Here is a 25,396-nt window from a genome sequence, read left to right as displayed (position 1 = left end):
TCTGTTCATTTTTCTTTTCTTTTTTATAAACTTTACTTGTTTCTTTATTTTTAGAGGAGGTACTGGGGATTGAACCCAGAACCATGTGTATGCTGAGCGTGTGCTCTGCCGCTTGAGCTATACCCTCCCCCCCCCTTTTCCTTTTTCAATTATAAAAGGACTCACTGTTACTGGAGAAAAATTTGAAGGAGAAGAACAACAGAAAGCCCAGCTGTGCAGCCACCCAAGAGGTCCATTTTCATTCCTTCTTACATGTGCCTCTGTTTTATATACACCCTAACTTACGTTACGGTAGAGTCTCTGTTATTAAATACATAGTTTTATAAGTTAGGATCCCACGGTTTTGGAGAAGACAGCTGTGTGTCTCCCCGCTCCCTGCCTTTTGTTTTCTCAAGCATGACATCTGGTCTGTGCTCTCACCCCTCATGGTGTTTATTCATCTGCCCAGCCCATCGTGTAAACCCATCATCCAGACAATTTTTGGGGTACAGACCTATTAGCACCCTTACAGCCTTGTTTATATTATTATTGGCATCTGTGTGGGAAGAGGGGACTTCAGCTGTTTTTTTGGCGTAAGTTTTCCATTCTGTTAACCAAGATTCACGTAGGTGCAACTAAGAGAAGATGGAATTATGCAGGAATTTATATGCCTGAGAAACAGTTGGGTTGCAAACGAGATCAGCTCTGTTGAATTCTTCCAGGGGTGGTTATTGGAGGTTCCCATGGGCTGGAGGCAAAACAGACTGGTAGAGAAAATGATCCCTCACTCGATAAACCAGAACTTTGAGCAAAGGAGAGTAAGAAACGTCACTGAGATGGTGCCAGGGTGTGAAGAGGACCTGGAGTCGCACGGAGACGGAGACTCGTCTTTTTCTGAGGACTGGACCTTGGAATATCAGAAAGGGCTTTGGTGGGGAAGTGGGGTGTATATATAAGGATATCCACTGCGTCGTGGTTTAGGGCACTAAAGCTCTGGAAGCAAACAAATGCCTGTGGATAGTTACCTGACACTAGTCTAGCAAAACCATGGGATGCTGCCCGGGAATTAGAAACCGTGAAATCGTGCCAGTGACGTTGACACGGAGACGATGTGAATCAGGATCCTTTTTTACATGAAAAGAACGTGGACCTGTGCTCCCATTGTTATGACCCTCTCCCCCCACAGCAGATATTTCTGCATGTGAATGTGTATGTAGATACATAGAGGTCTGAAAGCTTCTTCCAGACCTAACCAAAGCTAGTGGTTATCTGTGGAGCTTGGAGTTGCCTTTGATTGTTTTAAATAGTTTTTGATCTTAATGTACAGAGACCTCTGTCTTAAGTCATCTCCGTGTCTTTCTGGAAGCTGGAGGGTCATAGGAAACTACGTAGATGAGGTGTGCGTTCAGGATGTTTGAAACCAGTTGGAACAGAGTTGCTCCCTCCCACGGGGGAGGCCATATTGGGTCTTGGGGCTGGTCACCGAGTATCAAAGTGTTGAGTGACTTGATGGCAGGTGCTGTGCCCTTTTCCGTTCCTGGTATGGATTCTGTACCTCAGCACCGATGATGCTGAATCCAGGGTCTGCAGAAGCCCCCCAGGAAACGCAGTGGGGTGCAGCATGGGGGCCGAGGTGACCTGGAGGGCTCCCACCCTTCTGAAGAGGGCCTGGCCCTAGTTCTAGCCTGTGTCTCCTTGCTGAAGGGTTTCTCCTTGGGTTTCCAGGAGAAACTTTCCAGGAAGCCTGATTTTTGGTGCAAGCGGCTGAATCGCCTGGCTTCCCGGTGACTGGCTATGGAGTGAAGAGGGCCGGTGTCCAGCAGCCTCCGGCATTCCTGAGGTTTCCACCTGCCTCCTGGCCCCTTTTACAGCCAGAGTCTCCGGTGATTGTTCAGAGATGGGAGAAGATGCTTGTTTTGTACAAGTTCTATTTCTCTTTCCAAGAGCTGCAGAGAGGGGAGTTTGAGGTCAAAGGCAAATCAGACAGCCTTTGTTTCCAGGCGACTGAGGCTGATTGCCCCTAAACCCCCTAGATTTTTACGTAGAGAATCAGTTTCCAGGTTTTGGCTAAGATACACTTTGAAATGTCTCTTGACCACCCTGGAAGTCCTCTCATTTCAAACCCAGCCACAAATGCAGTGGTTCAGAATGAGGGCTGTGGGGCCAGATGGTTGAGGTGCTGCCTGGGCTGCAGTTTGAGCCGCTGTGTGATTGGAACAAGCTCTTCTGAGCCTCTGTCTTCTCGCCTGAAAGTAGGGGCGATCATACCTACTGCCTTGGCTTGTCGGGAGGTTCAGTGAGGTGCAGCAAGTAAAATGCTTCAAATAGCTCCTGGCATATAGGAGATTCTCAGGAAACGTTCTCCTTTTAATTTTACAATTCCGGTACTAGTGACCTTGTTCATTGTCTGGATTATGCTTTAGCCTGTAACTTTTTCCTTGGTACCAATGTATTAGAGGGAGAAATTCCTTAGGAGACAGCTGAAATAATCCATAACATTATGTGAAGACCAAATAACAAATCTAGGTTATTTTTTTTGTTATTAAGATACAATCGACATGCTATAAAATGCACAGATACTATGTTTACAACTCAGTGTGTGTTGGCATGTGTCATCGCCCATGTAAACACCACCTCAATCAAGACATAGGACATTTCCATCACCCCAGAAAGTTCCCTTTACCCCTGTCCAGTCAGCCCCCTCCCCAACCAGAGGTAACTGCTTTTCTGATTTCTCTCATAGACTAGTTTTGCTTTAGTATATCTATTTTATTTTAGTAAATCTATTTTTGATGTACAACTTTACAGAAGAGCCTTAGCACCTTCAGAATTGCATGTCTGTTCACCACCACCACCGGTGATTTGCTTCTAGGCTCAGACAACGCCCCACCCCCATTCAGGCTGCTTTCTCAGTATCCGTGGCTCTTAAGGACCTCCGAAGCCGAAGCCAGACAGTTGGGATTTATTTATGGACTACATTTGCATCTCTTTGTAAAGCAATTTCTAGCTTAAGAGGTGGCAAATCCTCTGGGATTAATGAGAACTTTTTGTGGGGGGGGGGGGTTGTGCATAGATAGGGTGATGTAGGAGGTGGTATTTGCAGCAGGGAGGTTGGCGGCTCCTGTCTTTGTGATGAGCACACACTTCCCATTGACATCAGTGGAATTCAGCCAGGCCCATGCAGAGAGAAACAGAAACTGGAACATTTGAAAAAACAAACAACAAAAACCTGGGTTCTGGCCCAGAACAAAACAGCAGCGTGGGGGATGGGCGGGGGTTCTGGAAACCTGGTCTGTGCTTGTCCAGAACGGGCTTTCTCTCACCTCCGTATGTGGTCTGGTTATGCTTTTATTCTGAAAGGTACCAGTTTTGCTTTGGCTGCAGTGTGTACTTTACATCTGATTGGAAACAGGAGTAATCCTTTGATTGTGAAGATGCGTGAGCCTCTGGAGGAGTTTCACAAAGCAGCACATCTCTGGCTAGATTTACATAAGAGATTTAAAACCTTTGAATTGGAGCTAATATATTTCATGGGGTAAACAGTGTGAAAATGAAATCCTCAGAGAATGCACTGCTGCTAACCAGTTGTGCTCTGCATTTTAAAAATGACTTTCAAAGGAGGGATGACAAGGGTATTTTGTAAGAAAAACGGATGACTGTTCTTGCCTTTATTGAGACAAGAGGAAAAACCTAGATGGAAATCGATTCTTGCGACGGGGTGACTCACATACGGGCCCCTGCCAGGTTTTGTGAGTTGGGTTATCTGACTTGAGAAGGTCGGGCTCTTTAAAATTTTTTATTATTATTAGGCACTTATGCAATTAATACATTAATTTTCTTTGTAGAAGTTTAAAACATTACAGGTAAGACTGAAGTCCCCACCCCATCCAAGTCCCCAGCCTTCCAGAGGAATCTAACCAATAGTTAAGGACACTGGAAAATCTTTAACAGTGCGTGGAATCTCTGTTGATGTTTATTTGAACAATGTTATATTGTTATGTTCCGAAGGGTTGATTTCCCTACTGGCAGGTCAATACAAACAGGGATCTGTCTCCTTTTGTGTCCTGGTGGTCCATCTTATTGGCTCCACTCACCCAAGTTTCTCCAGATGCAGAACATTGTGGCAGTTACGAGCAAAGACCTTGGAGGTAAATGTCCTGCATCATCACTTACGAGCTTTATGTCCTTGGGCAAGAAATCACGCAGCCTCTGTGTGCCTCAGTTTCTTCACTGTAGCCTGGCAAGCTCGGTGATGAGCTGCACTAAGGAAGGTAAACCACTTCGAATGGCACCGGGCACGTGAGATACGAACATTGGAGGTCACCTTGCCCTTGCCTGTGGACAGACGGTTCTGGTGTTACTGTTTTTCACTTTTAGGAACCCGGTGGCAGTGGTGAATGGGAACATCCCTGTACATGCATGTCAGCGAGGGTTTCTCCAGGGTGTGAGATTCAGAGAGCTGGCCTTGCTGGGGCTTATGCATTTGGAATAATTAGCAGGTCCTGCCCTGTTACCCTCCCTAGGGGCCTCTGGCCTTTTCCGTGCCTGGCTCCAGGAGGGGAAGGTGGGTTTCAGCAGGGCTCACCCTGTCTCCCTCTGTCTGCAGGGCTTCGTGCTGGCCGTCACCATCATCCGGGAGGCGGTGGAGGAGATCCGATGCTACATTCGGGACAAGGAAGTCAACTCCCAGGTCTACAGCCGGCTCACAGCAAGAGGTCAGCCTCCCGGCTCCGCTGGGGCTGCCTCCTGCTGCCCTGCCCCAGGGGTGGGGGGTGGGGGGTGGGGCACTGGGTTGCGACTCAATTACAGGCCTGCTGACAGTCAGGGAGCAGAGTTCAAGGCTTGGGGCTGGTGGGTGTGCTGATGCCACGTGGTGGGACACTTGGTTGCCAGCATCAGGGAGGCCAACGTGTGCCCTGGGCCTGGGGGGACTCCGGCTGCCTCCCTGGTCTGCCACTGCCCTCTTAGAGCCAGTGCTGTCCGTTGACTTGTGCCTCGTCAACCTGGAATTTAGTTCTGTGCACTTGGTATCCTCTGCTGCTCACCCCTTTTGCCGGGCTGGCTGAGGTGGGATGGAGAGCATGTGGAGGCTGCGGTCTGTCCTACATGAGTTTCCAGGGGAGCACAGCTTTGATTAAAAGATACTCTTCCAACATGACAGAAATAATGTTACGACTTTGCAGTGTTAGTTTTTAAGGAGGCACAGATTTACGTGATAAATACTGCATCTGTGAAGGTTTCTTTGAAGGCATTTTATAAATCCTCGAAATTGAAGAGTGGAGAGTGAACCGTCTGACCCAAAGAGAAATGACAGGGTAACCTTTAATTTTTGAAATTAAAAAAAAAATGCCTTCAAATACACCATCGAAAATGCACAAAACAACCTAGTCAGTGTCGACTTCTGTTTCCAACTACAAATTCTGCAGTAGATGCATTTCCTGTGAGGTTGTGTTCAGAAATGAGAGAATGTGACCTGAAGTTCCCTAAGATTACAGATCCCGTTCAGGGATTAATAACGTTTTGGGAAGGGTTGAGGGGAATAAAAGCTGTGCCTTACCTTCAGGAAACTGAGAATTCTGAAAGAGATAGCGAGATAGCTGCCTGTGGGAGCTTGCGCCCAGCCCAAGTGTGAGCTGCTGTATGGTAAGCGCGTTAGTCTTCTGATGAAGCTGTCTGCCTGCGGTTCCAGGGGTTTCAGGAGAATTTTCCTACTAGGAAAAATATTGGGGAAAATATATTTAAGGCTCCAGAATTAAAAAAAAAATTTCCTGGAGGGCATGGAAATATTTTGTTTTAGTGCATTTAAACAGATTTTCGTAGCTGGTGGTCTTAAAAGTTGCAAGTCCTTGGGAGAAGGAGGGGATTTAGAGTTGGTACGGGAGTGCTTTGTTATTGCTAAACTACTGTATTTAGGATGTTTTGCCACTAAAGAAAGAAAACCCAGCATAATCTTTGCAGAGGCAGGTGGCTTGGGCTTTTTACGTGGGTAATCAGAGGACCCGTCTGGAGGGTGTTTTTTTTTTTGTGGTTCGTGTATATTAAATCCTCCCTTAATAACATATTCTGACTATAACGTTTAAGATGCTTGGCAACCAACAAAAGCCCCATCAGAGAGGATGCGGAGGGTCTATTTAGAGCTCAGGAGGAGGGGTCCTGGGATTCCATTCATTCATCTATCCGGCTCCAAACCTTCTTTGGTTCTTTTCATATTGCAATTGCTTTTCCTGTGAATGATTTTTCTGCCCTCCCCTGCAGACCCCCTTCTCAGCCCCTGCTTTAACTTCCCCCAGGTCTTGAAAAGAGCCTGAAGAGAATTGGCAGATGGCTCTAGCATTAGAAACTTTGTCTTCCTTTGTTGGTCTCCTTTTGTGGCCCGTGGTTTCCATTGTCATGCCAATCCACCCGTAGGGGAACACTGGGCAGAGTTCTGAATATTAACCCAGACCCTGGCTCTGCCATTTGTTTTGAAAGCCCCCCAAAAAGCGCTGAAGAAACTGTCGACTTGGAAAGTGATGGAGGGGAGGTTAGTTACTTGATCCCCTTTGGGGGGAAGGGCCAGACTCAGAAGCCCAAACGGGAAAATTTCAGAGAGAGGAAGAGAAAGAAGCCCATTGTAACCTTGATGTTCAGATACCTCATAATATTTTCTTGGGTGAGGCTTTTCACCGGGATCTGCATTTAGTGAGTTCAGAGGCAAAAGGGAACGAGGTACGTATGTGCACATCCGCACGGGGCTGTTTTCTCTCTTCATCACGTGGCATCGTAAAATGCACTCTTCAACACTTTTCAGAGTTCAAGGAAGTTGGGAAATCAAAGCATCAAGTCCTTGACCAGGAGATTATAGGCTGTGGTGTTTACCTGCCTGCTGCATTGTTTCCTGATTAATAATAGCAGTACTTGTGCCGACACACTTAAAATGCTGGGGGCAGGTAATCATTTCTAAGTAGCAAAAAGGTTGCAGAAATCATGTGGAAAACTCCCACTTGCCCTTCACCCAGATTCATCGATCGCTGAACGCTTGGCTGCGTTTGCTTTTTAGTGTTCGCCCCCTCTCTGAGCCGTTGGAGAATTAAGTTGCAGACATCATTCCCTTTTAACCCCTAAATATTTCAGTGTTTAATTCCTAGGAGGACATTTCTTTTAGGTATCAGAGAATAATTTTCAAAATCAGGAAATTTATCAGTACACTACTGTTAATCTCACCTGTACTCTGTACTCAAAATTTGCCATTTGTTCATAAAATGGTTTTTAGTGGCTTTTTTCCCCCCTCATCCAGGAACCAGTATGGGTTTGCCAGCTGTATTTAGTTGTCTTTTCTCCTTAACCTCCTTTACCCTGGCAGAGCGCCCGGGACTTCTTTGTTATGACATTGACATTTCTGAAAAGGACAGGCCAGATACTTTGTACTTATCCCTCAATTTGTGTTTGTCTGGTGTCTCAAAATTAGATTCATGACATAGCAGGAATACAGTTTCAAGGATGCCAGTGGCACAGTTTCAGGGATGTTGCCAAAATTTTAGAGGCATGATGTTAATCAAATTGAAAAAATTTTGAACTTTGAGGAAAAAAATGGATTTTAAACAGCTGAACTAAAAATCCTGAAATAAGGAATGCACCAATGGGAGGAAAAATGGATGCTGTTTTTATGCTATATATATATATTTTTTTTTTTAATTGCTGCTTCCAACATTTTAGGTCATCTTATTTTATTCAAGGTGCATCTAAAACAACATTCCAGTGGATTAATTTTTAATGTAATTTTCATAGCTAATAAGAAGTATTTGAATAATAAAATCAGCCTCCATTTAGAAATGACCTTTTATTCAGTCTTCAAGGGTATTTGAGCTGCCATCCTTCCCCAAGTCTGTGATAGGATTCTGTATTACAGAGATCAACATGAGGGGCTAGGGCTTCAGGGAATTAATGGTCCAGTGAGGTATCCAGGCAGGTAAATGGAGGATTAAAAAATGTAACTAGTAATTGTATTTTAGTGGTAAGAGTGTTGTGGCCCTTATCAGGAATGTCCCCTTTCTCGACGACTGGGTTCCTGGGTTGAGCACAGTGTCTGGCAGTTGAAGGAAGTAGTGGTTCTGAGTTGGTGCCTGGACTCAGGATCCCTGCTTCCACCTCCTCCCTGCTGTGTGGGCGGGTCCCTTAGCTTGTCAGGAAATTTGGGATAATAATAGCGCCTGCTTTGGAGAGTTGCTGTATATCTCTTGCATGAGAAGAATTTAGTACTCTGCTGGGACTTGCTTGGTCTTTGCCCAAGAAAGGCAGTGCTGATGGTATTATAGCAGGGGTTCACTGAATGTTGGTGGGTGAATAAATGGAGGTATGAGCCAGAGGTTATGGGAGGCCATCAGAGAGGAGCTGATGACATCTTCCCGGAAGAGATGACCTGCACCCTTAGTCTTACAGGATGGAGGAAAGCAGGACTGGCTATACGATTTGAGGTGCCTAATTCAAAATGAGCATGCGCGGGCCCCTATTCAGAAGTTACTCAGAATTCCAAGATGGTGACAGCAGGGCATGGAATCAAGTATGGGCCCCTCTGAGCGCAGGGCCCCGTGCCAGTACCCAGATCACATGCCCATGAAGTGGCCCTGGTAAAGGGTTCTCCGAAGGTCACAGGTTTGATGGCTAGGATTACGGAGACGGAACCCCAGCTTCTGGCTCCATCTTGTTTTTCCCAATTTGGCCTTGATCCTGAGCCTCTCTTTCCTGGAAAAACAGAAGAAGAGTCCGTGTAGGCCAGTGAGGACCTGGGAGTTCTTTCTGTGATCCAGGAACCTGTAACCAAGGCATGCTGCAGAGAGAGGATGACATTGGAACTGTCCAAAAAATGCTGTCCAAATTGGGAAGCAGGAGGGAAAAAAAATGAAGAAAGATTTACCTACCATAAGCCAGCGAGGTGCTGGACGAGGTCTGCTCTGTAATTTTTTAAACAGCCTTGTGGAAGTCGCTTTTACACATAGGGAGCTGAGGCTTAGAGAGGGGAAGTGTCAGGTCTGGGATGATATAGCCAGTTAAGGGGTAGAGCTGTGATGGGAACCCCAGCTTGTCTGTCTGTGAAACCAAGTCTGGGCGCCAGTCTGTGCCGGGAGCTGAGTTTCACATGTGTAAGTGGAATATCTCAGTGATTTGCCACTCTGTTCAGCCTTAACACATATGCTTTCCAGAAGGACTTTTAGATTAAAGTCCCTTAAAAACACGTTTCTGAACCCAAAGAAATCAATCCAACCTCATTCTAAGGTGGACAAGCTGTTGATGGATGTTTTAGGATGAGTAAAAGCACCCCGTCTCCTCCCGCTTGAAATCTACATTTAAATATCACAGGAGACTTAAGAGAGGGTCTTAGACCTTTATCAGTTTTGCAAATTTAATCGTAGGGCTGTCTTTCCAAATTAATAGCATTCAGTGGCCCTGGAAACCCCAAAGCCAAAGAAGAGAGGATGTTGAAGTAGTAGCAGACCCAGCTGAACTTTGTTTTGTTACTTGAAAGATTTGGGCTGGGTCAGGAAAGAATAATTAGCAAACGAATTATTTCTCTTTACACATGTCTTCCCCAAACCTAAACTTTAATTCTGGGGGTGGGATGGGGGGGGGTGTCTGCCTAGAGTATCCCAGGTGGTGAGGGCAATTGGATTTGCATTTTCACAAGATGAATTCCATGGGTCTTCATACCAGGAATGTTTTCCAGGACTAACTTGTGATGAGGGGCTAAATGAATCAAGCGGATAATTAGCCTTGAAAGAAAGTGCAAACAGAAGCATAATTAACACAATCGCTGATGCTTCTTTCCTGCTGGGGACATCTGGGCGCATGGTGAACCATAAGCCATAAGCCGAAGGTCTATGCAAAACGGAGAGAATCCCTCCTGTCTTCAGCTTTTCAGTACATCTGTCGTGTAAAAAACACAGCTTTCCCGGTGGTTCCTCCACTGTGCTCTGTTCCTCCTTTCCCAGTTACAGAATAACCTCCAGGGTCTCACTTCCATTGGAGAGTGACATCTTTTTTTCCCAGTTTAATTCAAAATCCACTTTGCACCACTGTTTAGGATTGCAATGAATGTGACTGAATTTTGAGGTCTAAGGACATGCACGTGTTTCTTTTAGGGAGTTGTATTCCATTGGCGTTCACCAGGAGCCGGTAAGATAGTGCAGGGAACGTGTGTTCAGTAATGGGGAGTCGATTAGCTAATAGTTAATTAGCTAAACTCAAACTCTGTGTTCTTAAACATCAGTACCGTTTATGTTTTCAAAGTATGAACTCTGTTCAGACGTGAGGTAACACTAAAAAGAGCTTTATGCTTTTTTTTTTAGAGAATTATAGTGACGATTTTTTCCCATTTTTCAGTTTTATTAGGTAGAATTGTTACAGTTTGACTGCACGTATACAATATGTTGCATGTAAATACATATACACAATGTATTGCTCATATTAAACAAATCTACATGTATGCACTGTTCATTGTTTCTAAGAACGTTTAGAGCTTTAGCTTGTCAAACTTAACATAGTTATCAAAGGAATAAAGCCAACCATAAAATAAGAATTAATTAAAAAACACACACATCCCGCTATAATCAGCAACGTTATTTATAGTTGCCAAGATACGGAAGCATCCTAACTGCATATCTATAGATGGATGGATAAAGAGGATGCAGCATGTGTATATATGTGTATATATATATATATATATATAAAATGGAATACAACTCACTTATAAGAAAGAAGGATATTTTGCCATTTGCAGCCCTTCATTCACTTTTTTTTTCACTTCAAAAACCAGAATTTTATAACTGGCATAAGCATTTCCATTGCACAGCGATGGTCTTTTTGATATTCCTGCAGCCACAGGACTGCCGAGGCCCTTACTGAGGACCACAAATACAGCTCAGCAAGCAAAGAATTCCCCTTCCCAAGGTTCCCTCATTAAGATTCAGGGCATTCGCTTTTACAAGTCTTATTTAAAACAGATCTTGCCAAAGGTTTTCTCATACATTCTCTGACAGATGCAAAATTGTTATTTCAGACCCATAAGGTTCTTTTTATTTTTTCAAAGTACTCAGTTTCACTTTATTACAGATCACTGGTGAACTGATCTACTGTTTAATTATTTAAAAAAAAAAGCCTTGAAAAAAATCTCACATGCAAATTGCACTGTTATCTTTCCCAAAAGGTGTTTTCCCCCTGCCGAGGGTGTTGGTCCACTTCATCATTATTGGGCACCAGGAGCAGGGGAGGACCATTTATATGTTTATTTTAAAAGCCTCTGTTGGGTATAAGCTTGTTATATTTAAACTTCAGCCTTTCTCAAGTTCCCGCTATTTTAAACAAAAGCCCCAGGAAGTGGCTTGTGGAATTTATAATAATACTTTCCCATCCTTTGCCTGTTTGCAAATCACAGTCTTTTCTTAGGCTTTGGGGAATGCGGGCCGACCCAATTAGAACACGAAAACTTCAGTTTTCAACCTATGAACTCTGCCGGGTCTGCAGAGGCGTTTTCGTGTCAAGCCCAGGAAATGTACACATGCTGTAGAATTTACAACTCATCACTGTCACAGTCAGATTAGAGTGCGAGTTAAAGAGTTGTACATTAACCAGGGTTAGTGCACGGTGGTTGCTGTTAGAGGTCTACAAAGGCAATCAGCGTCCTGCTCGCACAATGAAAAAGAGAAGTGTAGCTGGGGGTATGGGGGGGGTCAAAAAATTGGCCCACATGTATTAGTGCCCCGGAGTTAAAAAAATTTTTTTGGACTGTTCTGCAGTTTGACTGAATTGTCATTTGCTTGTTTCAACTCAAGGGAAACATCTGGTTTCTCTCTGCGGTGTAGACAAACTGCCCTTATTCTGAAGCTGTCATCCATGAAAAGCATGATTTGGGCTCAATAGGTTTGCTTATGAAAGGCTTGGGGTCCATCTCTGCGGAAATAAACAGCTCTAGTAATTGGAAGTTTGTTCCCCATTACAAACCCTGGCTCAGAGGTGACTCGGGTGACCTGGGGAAATGTGAACAGGCCGCATGTATTTTATGGGAGGCACTTTGTGATGGAGGGTGTGGCCAGCGGAGAGTCTTCCCGTCACTTGTGTAAAAATCTCTTCCTCAGCTTCTGCAGAGTTCCTGCGAAGATATTTAAGAATCCCAGAGGCTGGAGGTTGGAGAGTGGGTGTGAGAGGGTCCAAAAGAGAAAAGAGGTCTGGAGTGGGGGGGTGAGGAGTGGTTTTTCATTTCTTGGATTCCTCTGTTGGGAAGCCGGGGAGCAGAGTGCGGGTGTATCTTGTTCCTTTTTTTTTTGCAAAAACATTGGTAGAAAACTCAGGACAGTGGTGCATATAAGGTTAGAGATTGTATGTTTTGAGCCATTTCCACAGTTTTAAGAGATTTCTAGGTTCTTCGAGTTAATCCCAGCCGCTGAATGCTGGATGCTGCACTTCTGGCTTGGGTCCCCTTTCTCTCCCTCTTCCTCCCGCTCTGGCTGGGCCTCCCCTCCCAGCCTGCAGCCTCCTTAGAGGGGGATGTTTTATTCAGGTGTCACCAGCCAAAAAGCCCCAGGGAGTGTTGGAATATAAATGCCGGCATCTGCCTTCCCGTCTCTTTCCTTCCTGTTGCTTTTTCTCCTTTCATTCTTGTGGTTTTATTTTGTCTAGAAGGGGGAGAGTCCAAGGGTCTCCCTTTGTGGAAACTGCAAAGCCGAGGCTCATCCCCACCAAATGCTAAAATGCTAATGAAGGGGTGGTGGCCGAGGAGCCCTGTGACCTGGTGGCCGTGTGGCTCCCGCTGCCTCCTCCCCGGATGGAGCCGGAGGCCTGTGGCTGACGGTCAGTTACAGTAGGAGGGCTCGGCCGGCTGGGGTCAGTCAGAAACTGCTCTGCAAACACAGCGGATTAAAGGGGTTTTTGTTGAGGTAGAGCAGATGGACGGAGAGGCAGAGTTCAAATTCACCGATCGTAAATCAGGACTCTGTTGTAGAGGGGAGAAATCTGGGCCTGGTCACTTAAAAGTTGGAGCTAATTTAATTTATTTTTTTCTTAATGGAAGAGCACCTCGTGCTTATTATAAAAAATCACTGTGAAGAAGTTAGAAAGTATAGATGCCAAAGAAAGGGGTTAGCCCCCTCCATCCCCAGGAAGAATCACCATCAACCCTTTTAAGTATAACCCTCCTGATTTTGTCCTCCGGCCCAGGAACAGACACACATGTATCCACATGTAGTTACTATTTAGTAAGAATTATAACGGTGCTCTTTTTTTGAGTTAGATGTTAAGAGACAACTTGTAAGTAGGTCTTGAAGATCAGCACACAGGCTCAGTGATGGTTTGGGGTCAGGCCACCAGCATACACTTTAGTCATAAAATCAAAGACAATGTGTAAATTTATGTTTGGGAAAGTTGGGGTGAGCTCAGGTGGTGGAGAAGTTCATTGGCCCTGGGGCCGTGCTGGATTTACGATCCTCCTTGGAGGAAGGCGGATAAACTCCCCAGAAGGGGCAGTGTGTCTGCGTGGAGTCTTCCTGTCGCCCCCTAGTGGGGACAAGAAGAAAAAGAATTCCAGGCAGGAAAAGAATTCTGCGTGTGGAACCTTCTGTGCATTCACCCATTTCTAACGATCTGACTGTTAGAATTAGCGGATGTTCTCCGTTCCCTCTGTAAATATATCGACATAACAAATGCTTATAAGGCTAGTAGGTCTCACTGGAGCACTTCTGGAGTCAGGTTGTTGGGTTGAATTTGTGTTTTATGAAAACGAGGCCCCATCAGATGCTCACTTTGTAGGTGGTGATGCTATAACAGGGAGGGTCTAGCCGTCCTCGAGCAGCTGAGGGTGGGTCCAGCTCAGCTCCGTCTGCTGTGTGTTTCTACAAGTCCTCATGTTCCAGGGCTACCCTTTTAGCGTCAGGTCTGCTCATGTTGTCGTTATGGTAACATTTGGTTAAGTACAGAAATTAGTTAAAAATCAAACCCCGTAGAACTTACTAGAAAGAGTTGTTTCAACTGAAATCGTTGGGACGCTTTGGAACATCTCTATGGTGGTGAGTTACTAAAAAGACCCATGGCACTAAATTATGTGAAAAGTGTAAAATTGGGTGGAAAATTGTAGAAATCTAGACTTGTGGACGTAGATTATTTCACTAGTGTCTTTAAGTTCTGTTTAAAACTAAAGAAACGAGCACTAGTTCCTAGTCGGTGGATGGTGGGTATTTGTCGAGTGAATGAGTCCACGGCGCGGGGCAGCAGGTGCATGATACACGGGTCCCCCTTGCTCTGGGGTGTATACTGAGGACTGAGAGTCATTATTTTTTCTTTTCTCTCTCTCGGCTGAATGTTAAATGGGCTTATTACCAAAAACATGAAGATTTCTGTGTTGCTCCCTCGTGTGGGAATTTGACCCATCACCAGAATAAAGCCCCACCTCCTCTACAGACCTGTTCACAGGGCGCTGGACCACCCGGCCCCACTAGCCCTTCATCTCTTTCTGTTCATGTGATGCTTCCGGTCTTGCTAAAGGAGCTCCAGCCTGCGGCCCCACACAGGCACATACTGTCCCTGTGCACCGCTTTCTGCTGTCTCATGCCTTCCTTTCCTCTGATGCTGGTAACCAGCATCCCTCATCTGGTTAATACTGACCTCAGCTCTCCTGTGAAGCCTTTGTTGGTACCTCCCCACACCCCGTCCTACTCATTCATTATTTGTTTATTGCCTGCTTCCCTCCACTAGAGTGAGGCCGAGGTGTCCCCGCCCTCGGAAGACCTGGCCCCCAGCAGGCCTTCAGTTAACGGTGCTTGACTGTTGAGTGGATAAGCACGCGCCCTCTGTGTGCTGGGCCCTGTTCCCCATCCTCCTTCAGAGGCGGAGGTCTCTTTCCTTTCTGGTCCCTTCCCACACGAGACCCACTCCCACCCGTCCACACCCTGCTTTGCACCAGCAGCATCTGTCTGGCTGCCTTTCTCACCAGCTCGTGGGTTTGCAGACCACCACTGGTGGGCCAAATAGAGCCCTCCACTTTTCTTTTTCTGATATGGCCTGGGAGCCAAGAGCAGTTTTTACGTTTTAAAGTATGAAAGCGTGGAAGACCATCGGCCTTTGGGGAGAACAGTTGTTGGGAAAGTTGAGGTTGTCTGCTGGCCTGTCTGCTGTCCTGCTCATTACAGGACAGCCTTGTCACCTCCTGTAGGAGACTGTGAGCTTTTTTTTAGGGCAAGGGGACTGTCTTTGATTTTTGAATTCCCAGAATGTGGCCCTTCAGTAGGTGTTTTTCAAGTTGAACTGAGTTCTCTTCTTTCGTCCCAGCCTCCAGAGTCAGATGAGGGTGTGACTCTTGGTGCCGGCTTGCTCTGCCTGTGAGACTAGGGCAGGATGGGGGCGTCTCTGAGCCGACTTTCCTTGTCTGAAAACGAGGGATAAAGCGTCTTCTGACGGCTGTTTGAGAGGACACATAAAGCCGTCAGGATGTCAGGATCTGTGCAGCGCTTAGCTCGGACTTAGTGCTTAGTGTTGGCTGCTCCCGTTTCCCCAGGTGCACATCCAGCCAAAGCTGTGTGGTCTGACCGTAATCACACGAGCCGTGCTGTACGGCAGTTGCAAATTAACAGAAAGTAAGTCATGCTGGGTTAGCATCTTTCTTTTGGGCGGTGGTGAGAATTTAAGTGTTGACCTTCCGTCCGCGGATCTGACTTTGCATTTTTTACCTCATTTCTCTGTGTGTGTGTGTGTTGGAGGCTGAATGAATCTTTAACATCCTAAGTTAGAATAGCTTCGAAGGCACCGTTGAGACAGAAGATCTGACATGCGGGATGTGTGTCACGCAGTGCTGTACAGGGTGGGATTTGGAGTGGTCTCTGCAGTAGATGAACCTTTTCTCAGGGAGACAGGAGATGCTGTGTGTTGGGCTGGAGGGGGAGCACGTGCTTCTGGGAGAGATTCTCTCTCTCGAGAGGCGAGTGCAGAGTTGCGATGGATTCAGACGTGTTGTACCCTGGGCCTGTTTCCTTGCAGGGACGGTGAAGGTGAAGAGTTCCAGCATCCAAGTTGGAGACCTTATCATTGTTGAAAAGGTGAGTGGTGGCGCACCCAGCGTGTGACCGTGGCTGTGCGGGCGGGTGCACGTGGGACGTCACCGCCATCACTTCACGAATCCCAACGTGTGACTTGTGTGTCTGGTAAATAACTGAATGTGTGCTCTCTGGGATTCTACCCAATAGCCTTGCCTGGGGAGAAACATCTCCTCCCCATGAGACACACACACACGGCAGGTTTTCAAGGTCTCTGTGTGCTGGTGAACCAGAAATCCTGCTTCCAAACGCACATTTTGATTTCCTGTTTGATGTTTATTGTTTTGAAGTCTTTTTTTTTTTTTAATGTATCAAAGTTTTTCCTAGCAGTCTGCTGCCTGCATGAGCATGTAAAAATATTCGTCATCTACCTTTTGAACAATTTTAGCTTGTACTTTTTGGCTTAACCATTGTGCTTTTCTGTCATTTTATGAAGAGTAGGGGTTAAGTGTAACGCGAGAACAGTGAAAAGGCTAAAAATGCATTTTAAAAAATAGCATTCTTGGTATGTTTGTTGCTTCAACAAACACTGATCTCTCGTTTTAATGTGTACATTTGGAAGATACTAGATTTGGGGGGTGGCCCTGTCGAGTCTTGGAATAGTATTTGATTAGAAGAGAATTGCATCGTAGCTTGTTTCTGCAGGAAATGAACTGTGCTCTTTTAAAAGGATTAAATCCGAGACCTCACAGTCGATCAGAGGTAGAGTGAAGTTCTGGGCGGCAGCTCTGAAGAACCACCCGGGCCTCTTTATGTTATTACACAGTTTAATGTTCACAGTGAAACGAGGGCTGCTGCTGGCGTCCCTCTTTTTTTAGAGAACAGCTTCTGTTGCCTCCTGCTCCTTGACTTCCTTGTTAAAACCCCACTCGAAGCCAACCATCAACCTGGAAAATTGGTAGAAGCAGAAAGCTTGAGCCGAGCGTAAGGATGTCTTCAGTTTCAGCAGGCAGCCTGGAGGAGAGCCGGCTAGGGGAGCAGGCTTTTGGCCCCCGGGTCCTCTGGTTGGAATTTCAGGACGTAATGGTTGGATTCGCCAGAAGACTAGAAACTCTCTTACAGAGATAAGATTTCAGTAGGGGATTAGTAATGTAACAGCAGCGTGCAAGATTTTTCAGATTCAAAACAAAATAAATCCCCAGATCTGTCTTTGATAGAGGCAGAAACTTAAAAGGGGCTCTTGGTTTGGGCTGCCCCCCTCCCACCGAGGGGGCCGGGGGGCAGGGGCGGAAACCTTGCACACCCGTCTTCACAGTTACACTTTTCTGTTCCCAACACAGAACCAGCGGGTCCCTGCAGACATGATCTTCCTGAGGACATCAGAAAAAAACGGTAAACATCTGGGATCAATTTCAGAAATAACCATTAACCTTTCAGTGGTAATTTGGCAAAATAATCATTTGAAAATGTAACAGAAGTTAGGTGATCATTTTGGAGCCACGGAGGCAAATTAAAAATGTTTCTCTTAATAGAGAGCTGTCATTAAAAAAAAAGAAGGTTTTTGGTGAACGCAGGGCAGGTTGGTAGATTGTGATCAGGACAGAGATAGTCGGCCCCAAGCTGAGTCGCAGCTGGGAAAGTCACACACAGGGGCCACGGTTCTCCCTCTGGGCCGCATTAAGCTCAGCCTCAGGAGTTGGTGGGATGAGGAAGTGAGTCTAACAAGAGGAAACAGAGAGAAATGAGCTCTCTTCTGAGGAAATACTGGGAGATGTGTCAGGAGATGGGGCAGTGCAGACGCTGGGGAGAGGGGCTGGTGGCCTTTCCCTCCTTGGCTTGTGAGTGGTGGGGCTGGTGGGGCCGTAGTCGCCTCTGCTCGTCAGTGTATTTACTGATGCAGCCCGTTTGTCCGAGCTAACCTCTCAAGTCTCTTCCAAGACCCTCCTCATTGCAGTTACAGCTGTCCCTTGGTGTCCGAGGGGGATTGGTTCCAGGACCCCCCACCCGACAGATCCCAGAATCCACGGGAGCTCAAGTCCCTTATGTGAAGTGTTGCAGGACAGCCTGCCCTCCGCACCCTGCCCACGGGTCCTGCGTCCGCAGGTTTGGAGGCCGAGTATGTTTCCCGGTGTGCCTGCCCCACCGCCTGTCCACCCCATCAGTTGACTCAGATCTCCTTTCTTTTTATTTCACTTTTAAATTTCAGCTGTTCTGAGGAGACAGGCTGTTTCACTCTTGCCTGTTAGGCACAAGTTAGGCGCAATTGGAGGCCTTTGAGCCTCGGGAAAAACTCGCATTCATATTCCTCTGAGGTTGCAGCAGCCTGTTTCACCATGAATTGAATAAAAAGTGCAGATGACATTTTATACTAATAATACATTAAGTAATCCGGAGGCGGGGTGGAAGGCAGCTTAATTAAAGCAGTCTTCTTTTAAATACTGTAGCTTTGTTTGCAGATCGGTTCTTGTGTCCTAGTCCATGAAAATGATGTGGTATGGGTTAGGGTCCCAGGAGTGTTCTTTCCTGCTTTAAAAAAAAAAATTAGGAGAGATCTTCCTGAAAGTTCTCAGAAGTCTTAACTGCAGTGTCAGAGAATTCAGTAGATTCTCTGCTGAAACATGGAGCTAATTGCTCAGACTTGTACGTCAGACTGAAATACGCACGCGTGGAACACGCGAGCCGGTCATCACCGCAGACGGTCTGTGGTCTCTGTGGTCCTTTCTGCGTTCTGAGCAGTTCGCACGAATCAGCTCTTTAGCCCTCGCTGTGCGAGGTTTGGCGCCATAGTGTCTTCATTTGTGCTCTCGGGGAAACTGAGGCTCAGAGAGGGTAAGTCACTGCCTTGGGGCAGGTGGGTAGCGAGCGGTGGAGCATGAACTTGATCCCAGGAGGTCTGGTTCCTGAGAAGGGGCTTGTAACGCCTGTCCCGAATAGGCTGAAATGGTTACCCCGTGCCAGCCACCGTGCTGGGAGGGCAGTCATCCCACTGAATCCGTTACAGCAAGCTTGTGAGTTTGGGGACAGGACACACGGTCAAGAAGTCAGCCGGACCTCCCCCTGTGAGTGGGCGGTGGAGTGAGGATTTGACCCCAGAGCTTCCAGAGGAACTGGGACATCGGGTATTTGTTTGTCCCTTTCTGTCGTTGGCTGTGTACTGGCCATTTTCACAAGGACCGGAGCGGGAGCTGCTCAGCGCCACCACGGGAGGGGATTCATGAATTGCAGGGGAGTAGACCACACCTGCCTTCCCCCCGACAGGGTCTTGCTTCTTGCGGACGGATCAGCTGGACGGGGAGACGGACTGGAAGCTTCGGCTCCCCGTGGCCTGCACGCAGAGGCTTCCCACCGCCGCCGTGAGTAGCTTTCCCCGCAGAAGCACCAGCTGGCACCTGTGTCCTTGCAGGGCTCTCCAACTCAGACCCCTCAGGGGCCAGACATGGGACATCAGGTGTGAGGGGGGTTCTGGAGAGCCTTGAGCACTTCCTGGTTCCAAGGAGAGTGGCCTTGTGGACGCAGACCCGGCCTGTGGGGATGGGGCTCTTCAGAGGGAGGCTCAGACTCCTTGGTGAGGTGCCTGGTGTAAAATAAGCACACAGCCCAGAGCACCTCATTCCTCTGCTCGGAATCGCCACGGGCATGTCAGCTTACTGAGAATCCATCCTGCGGTCCTGGTGCTTCTGCTCAGGCCCTGACCTCGGCTTCTGCCCTCTCCCCTCTGCCCGCTGGCTGCAGCCACCCTGGCCTCTCCGTCAGGGGTGCTTCTGCCCCCTGACATTTGCCCTTGCTCTTCTCCACCAGGAACGACCATACGCACGTCTCCTGGGTTTTGTGTGCGAGTCCCCTCGTCAGACACGCATTTCCTGCCTACCCTCTCCTTGCACCGCTCCCCCTTCCACTCACTTCAAGGCAGTATCTTCGAAAGCAAGGTTCTGTCCTGTGTGTTCACTTCTGTGTGCCCAGTGCCTGGAACAGTGTGTAGAGCAGTGTGTGGAACAGCACACAGGTCCTGTCTAAGGGGGCAGTCACTGTAGTTGGAACCAACCGGCCCTCAGAGCTCCCCAGGGTCCCCCACTTGCCCACCAGCCCCATGTCACTCATGCCATAATCTCTAGAGTGATGTAGGGAGGGAGCCAAAGAGTAAGTTTAATTGCAAGCCACGTAGGTTGGACGTGGCCTCTGGACTAGTTACAGAATCACGAAATGTAATTTAAACGCCCAGAGACTGACATGTCCTGTAGTGGTCTGAACGGACCAAGCAGAACACGGAAGCTCTTCCTGGGCTTGTGGCCACGCTGATTAATGCTGCTCCTGACCACATCCTGTGAGGAGAAAGTTCTGTGTCTCAGTGGAGTTAATGGAGCCATACACGTGCCCACGGGACTAATGATTCCTCCTGGCCAGTCAGAAGTGAAGTAGCACCAGCGTTATTACTATTTTTTAGACCAGGAATTCTGGTGAGTTTCTAACTGTGGTCAGGAGGTCGCTGCAGGCACCATCGTGCCCCTGAGATGGGGCTAATTCAGCAAGGGGGTTCTGGTTTTATCTGGGTGACATGTTCCACTTCCTGGTAAGATTCCTCCAAAGAAAGGACTCTGATCCTCAGCGTGGTTGGAGGCACTCTCTTCAGGAGACAGCCTGGAAGAGTCTAGAATTGTGAGGCGCTGCTGTTCCTGCAGCGCGGAGCTCCTTTCTTGGTGTGCCCTCTGGAGGCATCACCCAGCTTCATAAACGTTCACCTGCTCCAGGCTTGGGCTGGGGTCCAGAGACAGATAAGGTGCCACCATCTGTGCCACCAGGGAATTCTCAGCCTTAGGGGCAGAAGGGGTGTGATTGGGGAGCAGCGTTTTGACAAAGTCATAGATGAAAAGAATGGTGTGGAAGGCTTCACCTGAGTCATATGTGAATATGTTCTTATTTATTTATTTATTTTTAAAAACTCACATTGTTTAGCGAGCTCTGCAGGAAAAAGTGAAACGTGCTGCTCGCAGCCTCTGCCCCAGAGCTTACCTTCTCCCCCGGGGCATCGTGTGAAGTCGGTGGTGACTTTCCACGTCGTTTTTAGCACACTTCCTTACAAACGTACAACTGCACACTTGGTGGTGGAGTGTGGTTTCTGCAGCTTTTTCTTTTCACTTTGTGTCCCTGGGCCTTTTGTCAGTACGTAGAAGCCACGCTGCAAACACATCTGCCTGCGGGGCTTCCTGGGTGGTTTGCAGGGAGCGCAGGGCCTGCTCCACTCCAGACCCTTGTTGCTAAGCAGCATCGTGGCCTGAATTTGGCCACTTGATTAGGTTTTCCCCAGTCTTTTTTTATGGGGGCGGAAGACACACAAAATTTACCGTCTGCATTTTTAAGCAGACAGTTCGGTGGCGTGAAGGACTTTCACGTTGTTGCACACCCACCACCACCATCTCCACGGCTCCTCATCACAGAAGACAAAACTCTGTACCTGCTAAGCACCACCTCCCTTTCCCCTCTTCCCCCAGCCCCTGCCCACCACCATTCTCCTTCTGTCTCTCCGAATATGACTGCTGTAGGTGCCTCAAGGCCGTGGGACCCTGTGGTGTCTGTCTCTCTGTGACTGGCTTGTTTCACTTAGCACAGTATCTTCACAGTTCCTCCATGCTGTAGCCCGTGTCAGAATTTCCGTCCTTTTTAAGGCCGAGTGATAGTCTGTTGTGTGTACTGACCATCCATCAATGGACACTTGGTTTATTTGCACCCTTTGGATGGTGTAAATAATGCTGCTGTGAACATGGGTGTCCAGATATCTCTTTGAGACCCTGCTTTCGATTCTTCAATGTGGAATCACTGTTTACGTGGTAATCCTGTGTTTAACTTTTTAAGGAGCCATCATGCTGTTTTCCACACCATTTTGTATCCCCACCAACAGTACGCAAGGGTTCCAGTTTCCTCTACGTCCTCACCAATACTAATTTTTTTTGTTTTTTGGACAGTAGCCATCCATCCTCATGGGTGCGAGGTGTTTGTTCTTCACTTTTTCACCCCTCTGCCCTTTCCAAGGCTTTGCACAGAGTAGGTGCCCCATCGCCGTTTGTTGAATGAGCGAGTATTTTAACCGGTAGGAACAACTCTTGTAAAGCAGCCTGCAGGGGACGGGGACCTGCACCCGCAGTGAGCTGTGGAAATGCTGAAATGCTGGGCAAACGCAGGTCAGCGCAGAGTCTTCACTTCAGGGTCCCAGGCTGTCTTGGGATACGGTGGGCAGCGACTGCTAAGCTTACTGACTGGAAGGTTTCCCTCTGTTTTCCCACCTGCCCCGGGGGTTTTGAGAGCCTGTTTGGAAAATACACTTGCTTTTGAAAAATAGTGGGTGCTTCCTGAAATCCCTTTAATCAGACACCGACTTTGTTTTTCCTCTGAAACGTCACTGTTGTCGAATAGGATCTCCTTCAGATTCGCTCGTACGTCTACGCGGAGGAGCCGAACATCGACATTCACAACTTCGTGGGCACTTTCACCCGAGTGAGTGCACCGGGCTTGACCCAGCGCCCGGCTTGGAGCGCGTGTCCGCGGGGAAGGCCTGCCGAGGGGTTGCCGGTCGGTCGGGGAATAGCTTTACGCAAGGTGGGGTACAGCTCCCTTAAGAAGGCCCCGCCTTGAAAGCTGTCGTGTGTTTCTTAGTAAAATCGACACGCTGCGATTTTCTTCCGGCCTCTGCGCAGCTTGAATCGCCTGACAGCTTCGAGCCAGGTGGCGTTAGAATCAGCGTTCACGCTGGTGTCCAAAAGCGGTTACTCCGTCCGTCTCCTTCACGTGAACCACATCCGCCTTTATTCCTGCGAGTCCTGTCCACCATGGTTATAATTTTTAAGCTGCTTCCCAGCCTTTCAGAATAGAAGTTAAATTTGGATTTGAATTGTTCCAGGAATCCGGGACAGTAGACTCATAGAACCCACGTTAGACGGTGTCTGCTCTTGCTCTGTAAGCCCTTAGACTGGCCAGCAAGGGGCTGTTTCTGTTTGGTTTCCTCTGCATTCTGGTTCTCACCTTGTAAAGCATTTCTTCAGTGTTCCTTAAGTCATGAACCAGCGTTTTCAGGTGTTTCCATGGGGGTGAAAGGTCCACGGATGATGCTTTATGAGCTCAGCCCTTCTCTCCCGGCTGGGCTGGGGGTTTCCAAACGGGGGTCGTCCTCTCTTCCCGTCTTGAGAGGAGCAGACTGGAAACTGCCAGCGGGTTCTCCCCAAACCTCTGTAGTTCAGCGTGTGTCCATTTGGTCTTTTGCAGGAGGACAGTGACCCTCCGATCAGCGAGAGTCTGAGCATCGAGAACGCGCTCTGGGCCGGCACGGTCATCGCGTCAGGTACGGCGCCCTTTGGGAGAATGTGTTAGCAATTTGCCAAGGAAAGAAAATCGTTTGTATAATGAGAATAATCATCTGTCAGTTGGGAAAATTAGTTGTCGGTCAAACGGTGTTTTCCACTTGCTCCTGCGCCTCCAGGGAGTTAAGCTGACATCTGATCACCCCTCAGGCCCTTGGAGACCTTGGGCGGACAAGCTGCTCTTGCCTGTGGACTTTGCCACAGCGCCCACTCTGCCAGTAGCCCTTAATTGCCGCTCCAGATTGACGTCCTAATCTGTACCAGAAACTGGGTTAGCCTGCTCGTTCTGGCTGGAAGCTGTGTCCCTGGGGACTGCCCGGCCCGTCCTGCTGGAACAGGGGCCCAGGGGAGGGCTGTAGGCCTGAGCTGGGGCCTCAGTGTTTCAAGACTCCACACTAACGTGGAAATTGCCTAAGTCCGTGGACTCCACAGCCGAGTTTGCACAATGGCCTGTTGGGGTGCAGGAAGAAAAGGTTCGAACACTGGGGTGGAACTGAGCAGAAGGGGTTCCAGGGGCTGAGCCTGGTCTGCAGCGCCGGATTGACACCAGGCGGGCCGCCCATCTGCCCGGCACAGTGCCGGGCCCCTCACGTGTGTTCCGCGTTCCGCTCACCCTCCCAGCAGCACCACGCGGGCTTGTGTGCATATTATGCCCATTCTGCAGGGCGAGGAAACTGAGCCTCCTCCAGTGAGGTTAAAGTAACTTGCCTGAGGTCACACAGCACATGAGAGGCAAAGATGGGGCGTGAACCCAGAGACTTGGCCTCAGAAGCAGAACTCACTATGCAGCTATCATTATTATATCACATTTATAATTATCTATTATTATTAACTTATAATTCCACTGCTGACACCTTTCTGTCTTTACTGTGGGAGGAATCAATTTTTTCCCTTTTCAAGCATGCTCTCTCTCTCTCTCCTACCAGCCCATTATCCTCTGCTCGATGCTGCTTTGTGGCTCTTTAGTACCAAAAAAAAAAAAAAAAAACCCAAAACTCTCAAGCAGGATGCTGTTTGGCAAGGAAAGCAGTGACCAGCTCAGATCCCACAGAGTCAATGCAAATAGACAGGGATGAGCGCTCCCTCGAGGCTTTTTGCCTTTTCTTTTCCACTGCTGGCCTTACTCGCACCACAGTCTGGAATGTTCTCAGTTACTCGGTGACTAAAGAAGTGAGAAATTGGTCCTTAAGATTCCACACAGGCCACTGCTCACTGGCCACAGCAAGGCCACGGCCACACAGGACAGGCAGCAGCCCCTCCACCCCTCCTCTCCCGGGCCACTGTCCCCCCAAATCTCCCTGAACTAGTTTCTCTTCCCCACCAGTTTTCTCCACTTTGAAGTCATTTTCTAGCAAGTAATTAGTCACTCTTTTTAATCTTTAATAGTTGAGTTGAAAAAGAAGTTTTTCAATGTGCATTTTGCAGATTATCAGGAAGCTGGGCCATCTTTGCCTGCGTGTGTTCTGTTTCTTCTTTTGTCAGTTACGTTTTTGTCCTTTAGTCATTGTTCTGTTGTGGTTCTTACCTTTTCCTTAATCATTTGTAAGAGTTTCTCATTTCTAATGCCTAAATATCCCTTTTTCTCCCATTCCATTTGTCATCTGGTTTTTTTTTTCCCTTTTTTGAAGTTTCTTTTTTTTTAATTGACATACAGTTAATGTACAATATTATAGAAGTTTCAGGTATGCAACATAGTGATACAGAATTTTTAAAGGTTAATATTTCATTTATAGCTATGATAAAATGTTGGCTTTATTCCCTGTGTTGTACAGTGTACCCTTGTAGCTTATTTATTTTATACATAGTAGTTTGTACCTCTTAGCACCCTCCTCTTTATCTGCCCCTCCCCTCCCCCTTCCCCCTTCCCACCAGTGACCACTAGTTCTCTGTTACCTGTGAGTCTGTTTCTCTTTCGTTATATTCACTAGTTGGTTTTATTTTTTAGATTCCATATGTATGTCATCTGGCTTTTAAAAAACTTTTATGGTGTATTTAATATTCAGGAGTTAAAAATACTGTTTTATGGGTCTCCAGTCTGTTAGGGGGTAAATGGTGTCTTGTTATTAATTGTTTTCACTTTTA

At 47.4% G+C, this 25,396-nt stretch overlaps 1 protein-coding gene and 1 long non-coding RNA gene across 3 annotated transcripts in view; one reads left to right on the top strand and one right to left on the bottom strand.

Moving 5' to 3' along the window:
* ATP9A (ATPase phospholipid transporting 9A (putative)) overlaps positions 1-25,396 on the top strand; it is a 121,257-nt gene that overhangs the window by 33,809 nt on the left and 62,052 nt on the right. Inside the window, 6 exon segments of the mRNA XM_032461386.1 lie at positions 4,586-4,694; positions 15,973-16,031; positions 17,309-17,360; positions 19,227-19,321; positions 22,374-22,454; positions 23,220-23,295. Of these exon segments, the coding sequence (XP_032317277.1) occupies positions 4,586-4,694; positions 15,973-16,031; positions 17,309-17,360; positions 19,227-19,321; positions 22,374-22,454; positions 23,220-23,295 (472 nt within the window).
* On the bottom strand, positions 98-24,623 carry LOC116657843. Of its 2 annotated transcripts, none has more exons than XR_004312984.1 (3): positions 24,167-24,623; positions 16,197-16,201; positions 98-111 (listed from the first exon to the last, which is right to left on the bottom strand). It is a non-coding gene; the product is annotated as an uncharacterized LOC116657843 (long non-coding RNA). The 2 variants fall into 2 exon arrangements; XR_004312983.1 differs by lacking the exon at positions 24,167-24,623 and adding an exon at positions 22,566-22,755.

The sequence above is a fragment of the Camelus ferus genome, chromosome 19, assembly GCF_009834535.1.
Source record: "Camelus ferus isolate YT-003-E chromosome 19, BCGSAC_Cfer_1.0, whole genome shotgun sequence".
Classification (NCBI taxonomy): domain Eukaryota; kingdom Metazoa; phylum Chordata; class Mammalia; order Artiodactyla; family Camelidae; genus Camelus; species Camelus ferus.
The sequence above is the reverse complement of the archived record's forward strand: the minus strand, read 5'-3'. Positions and strand labels throughout refer to the sequence as shown.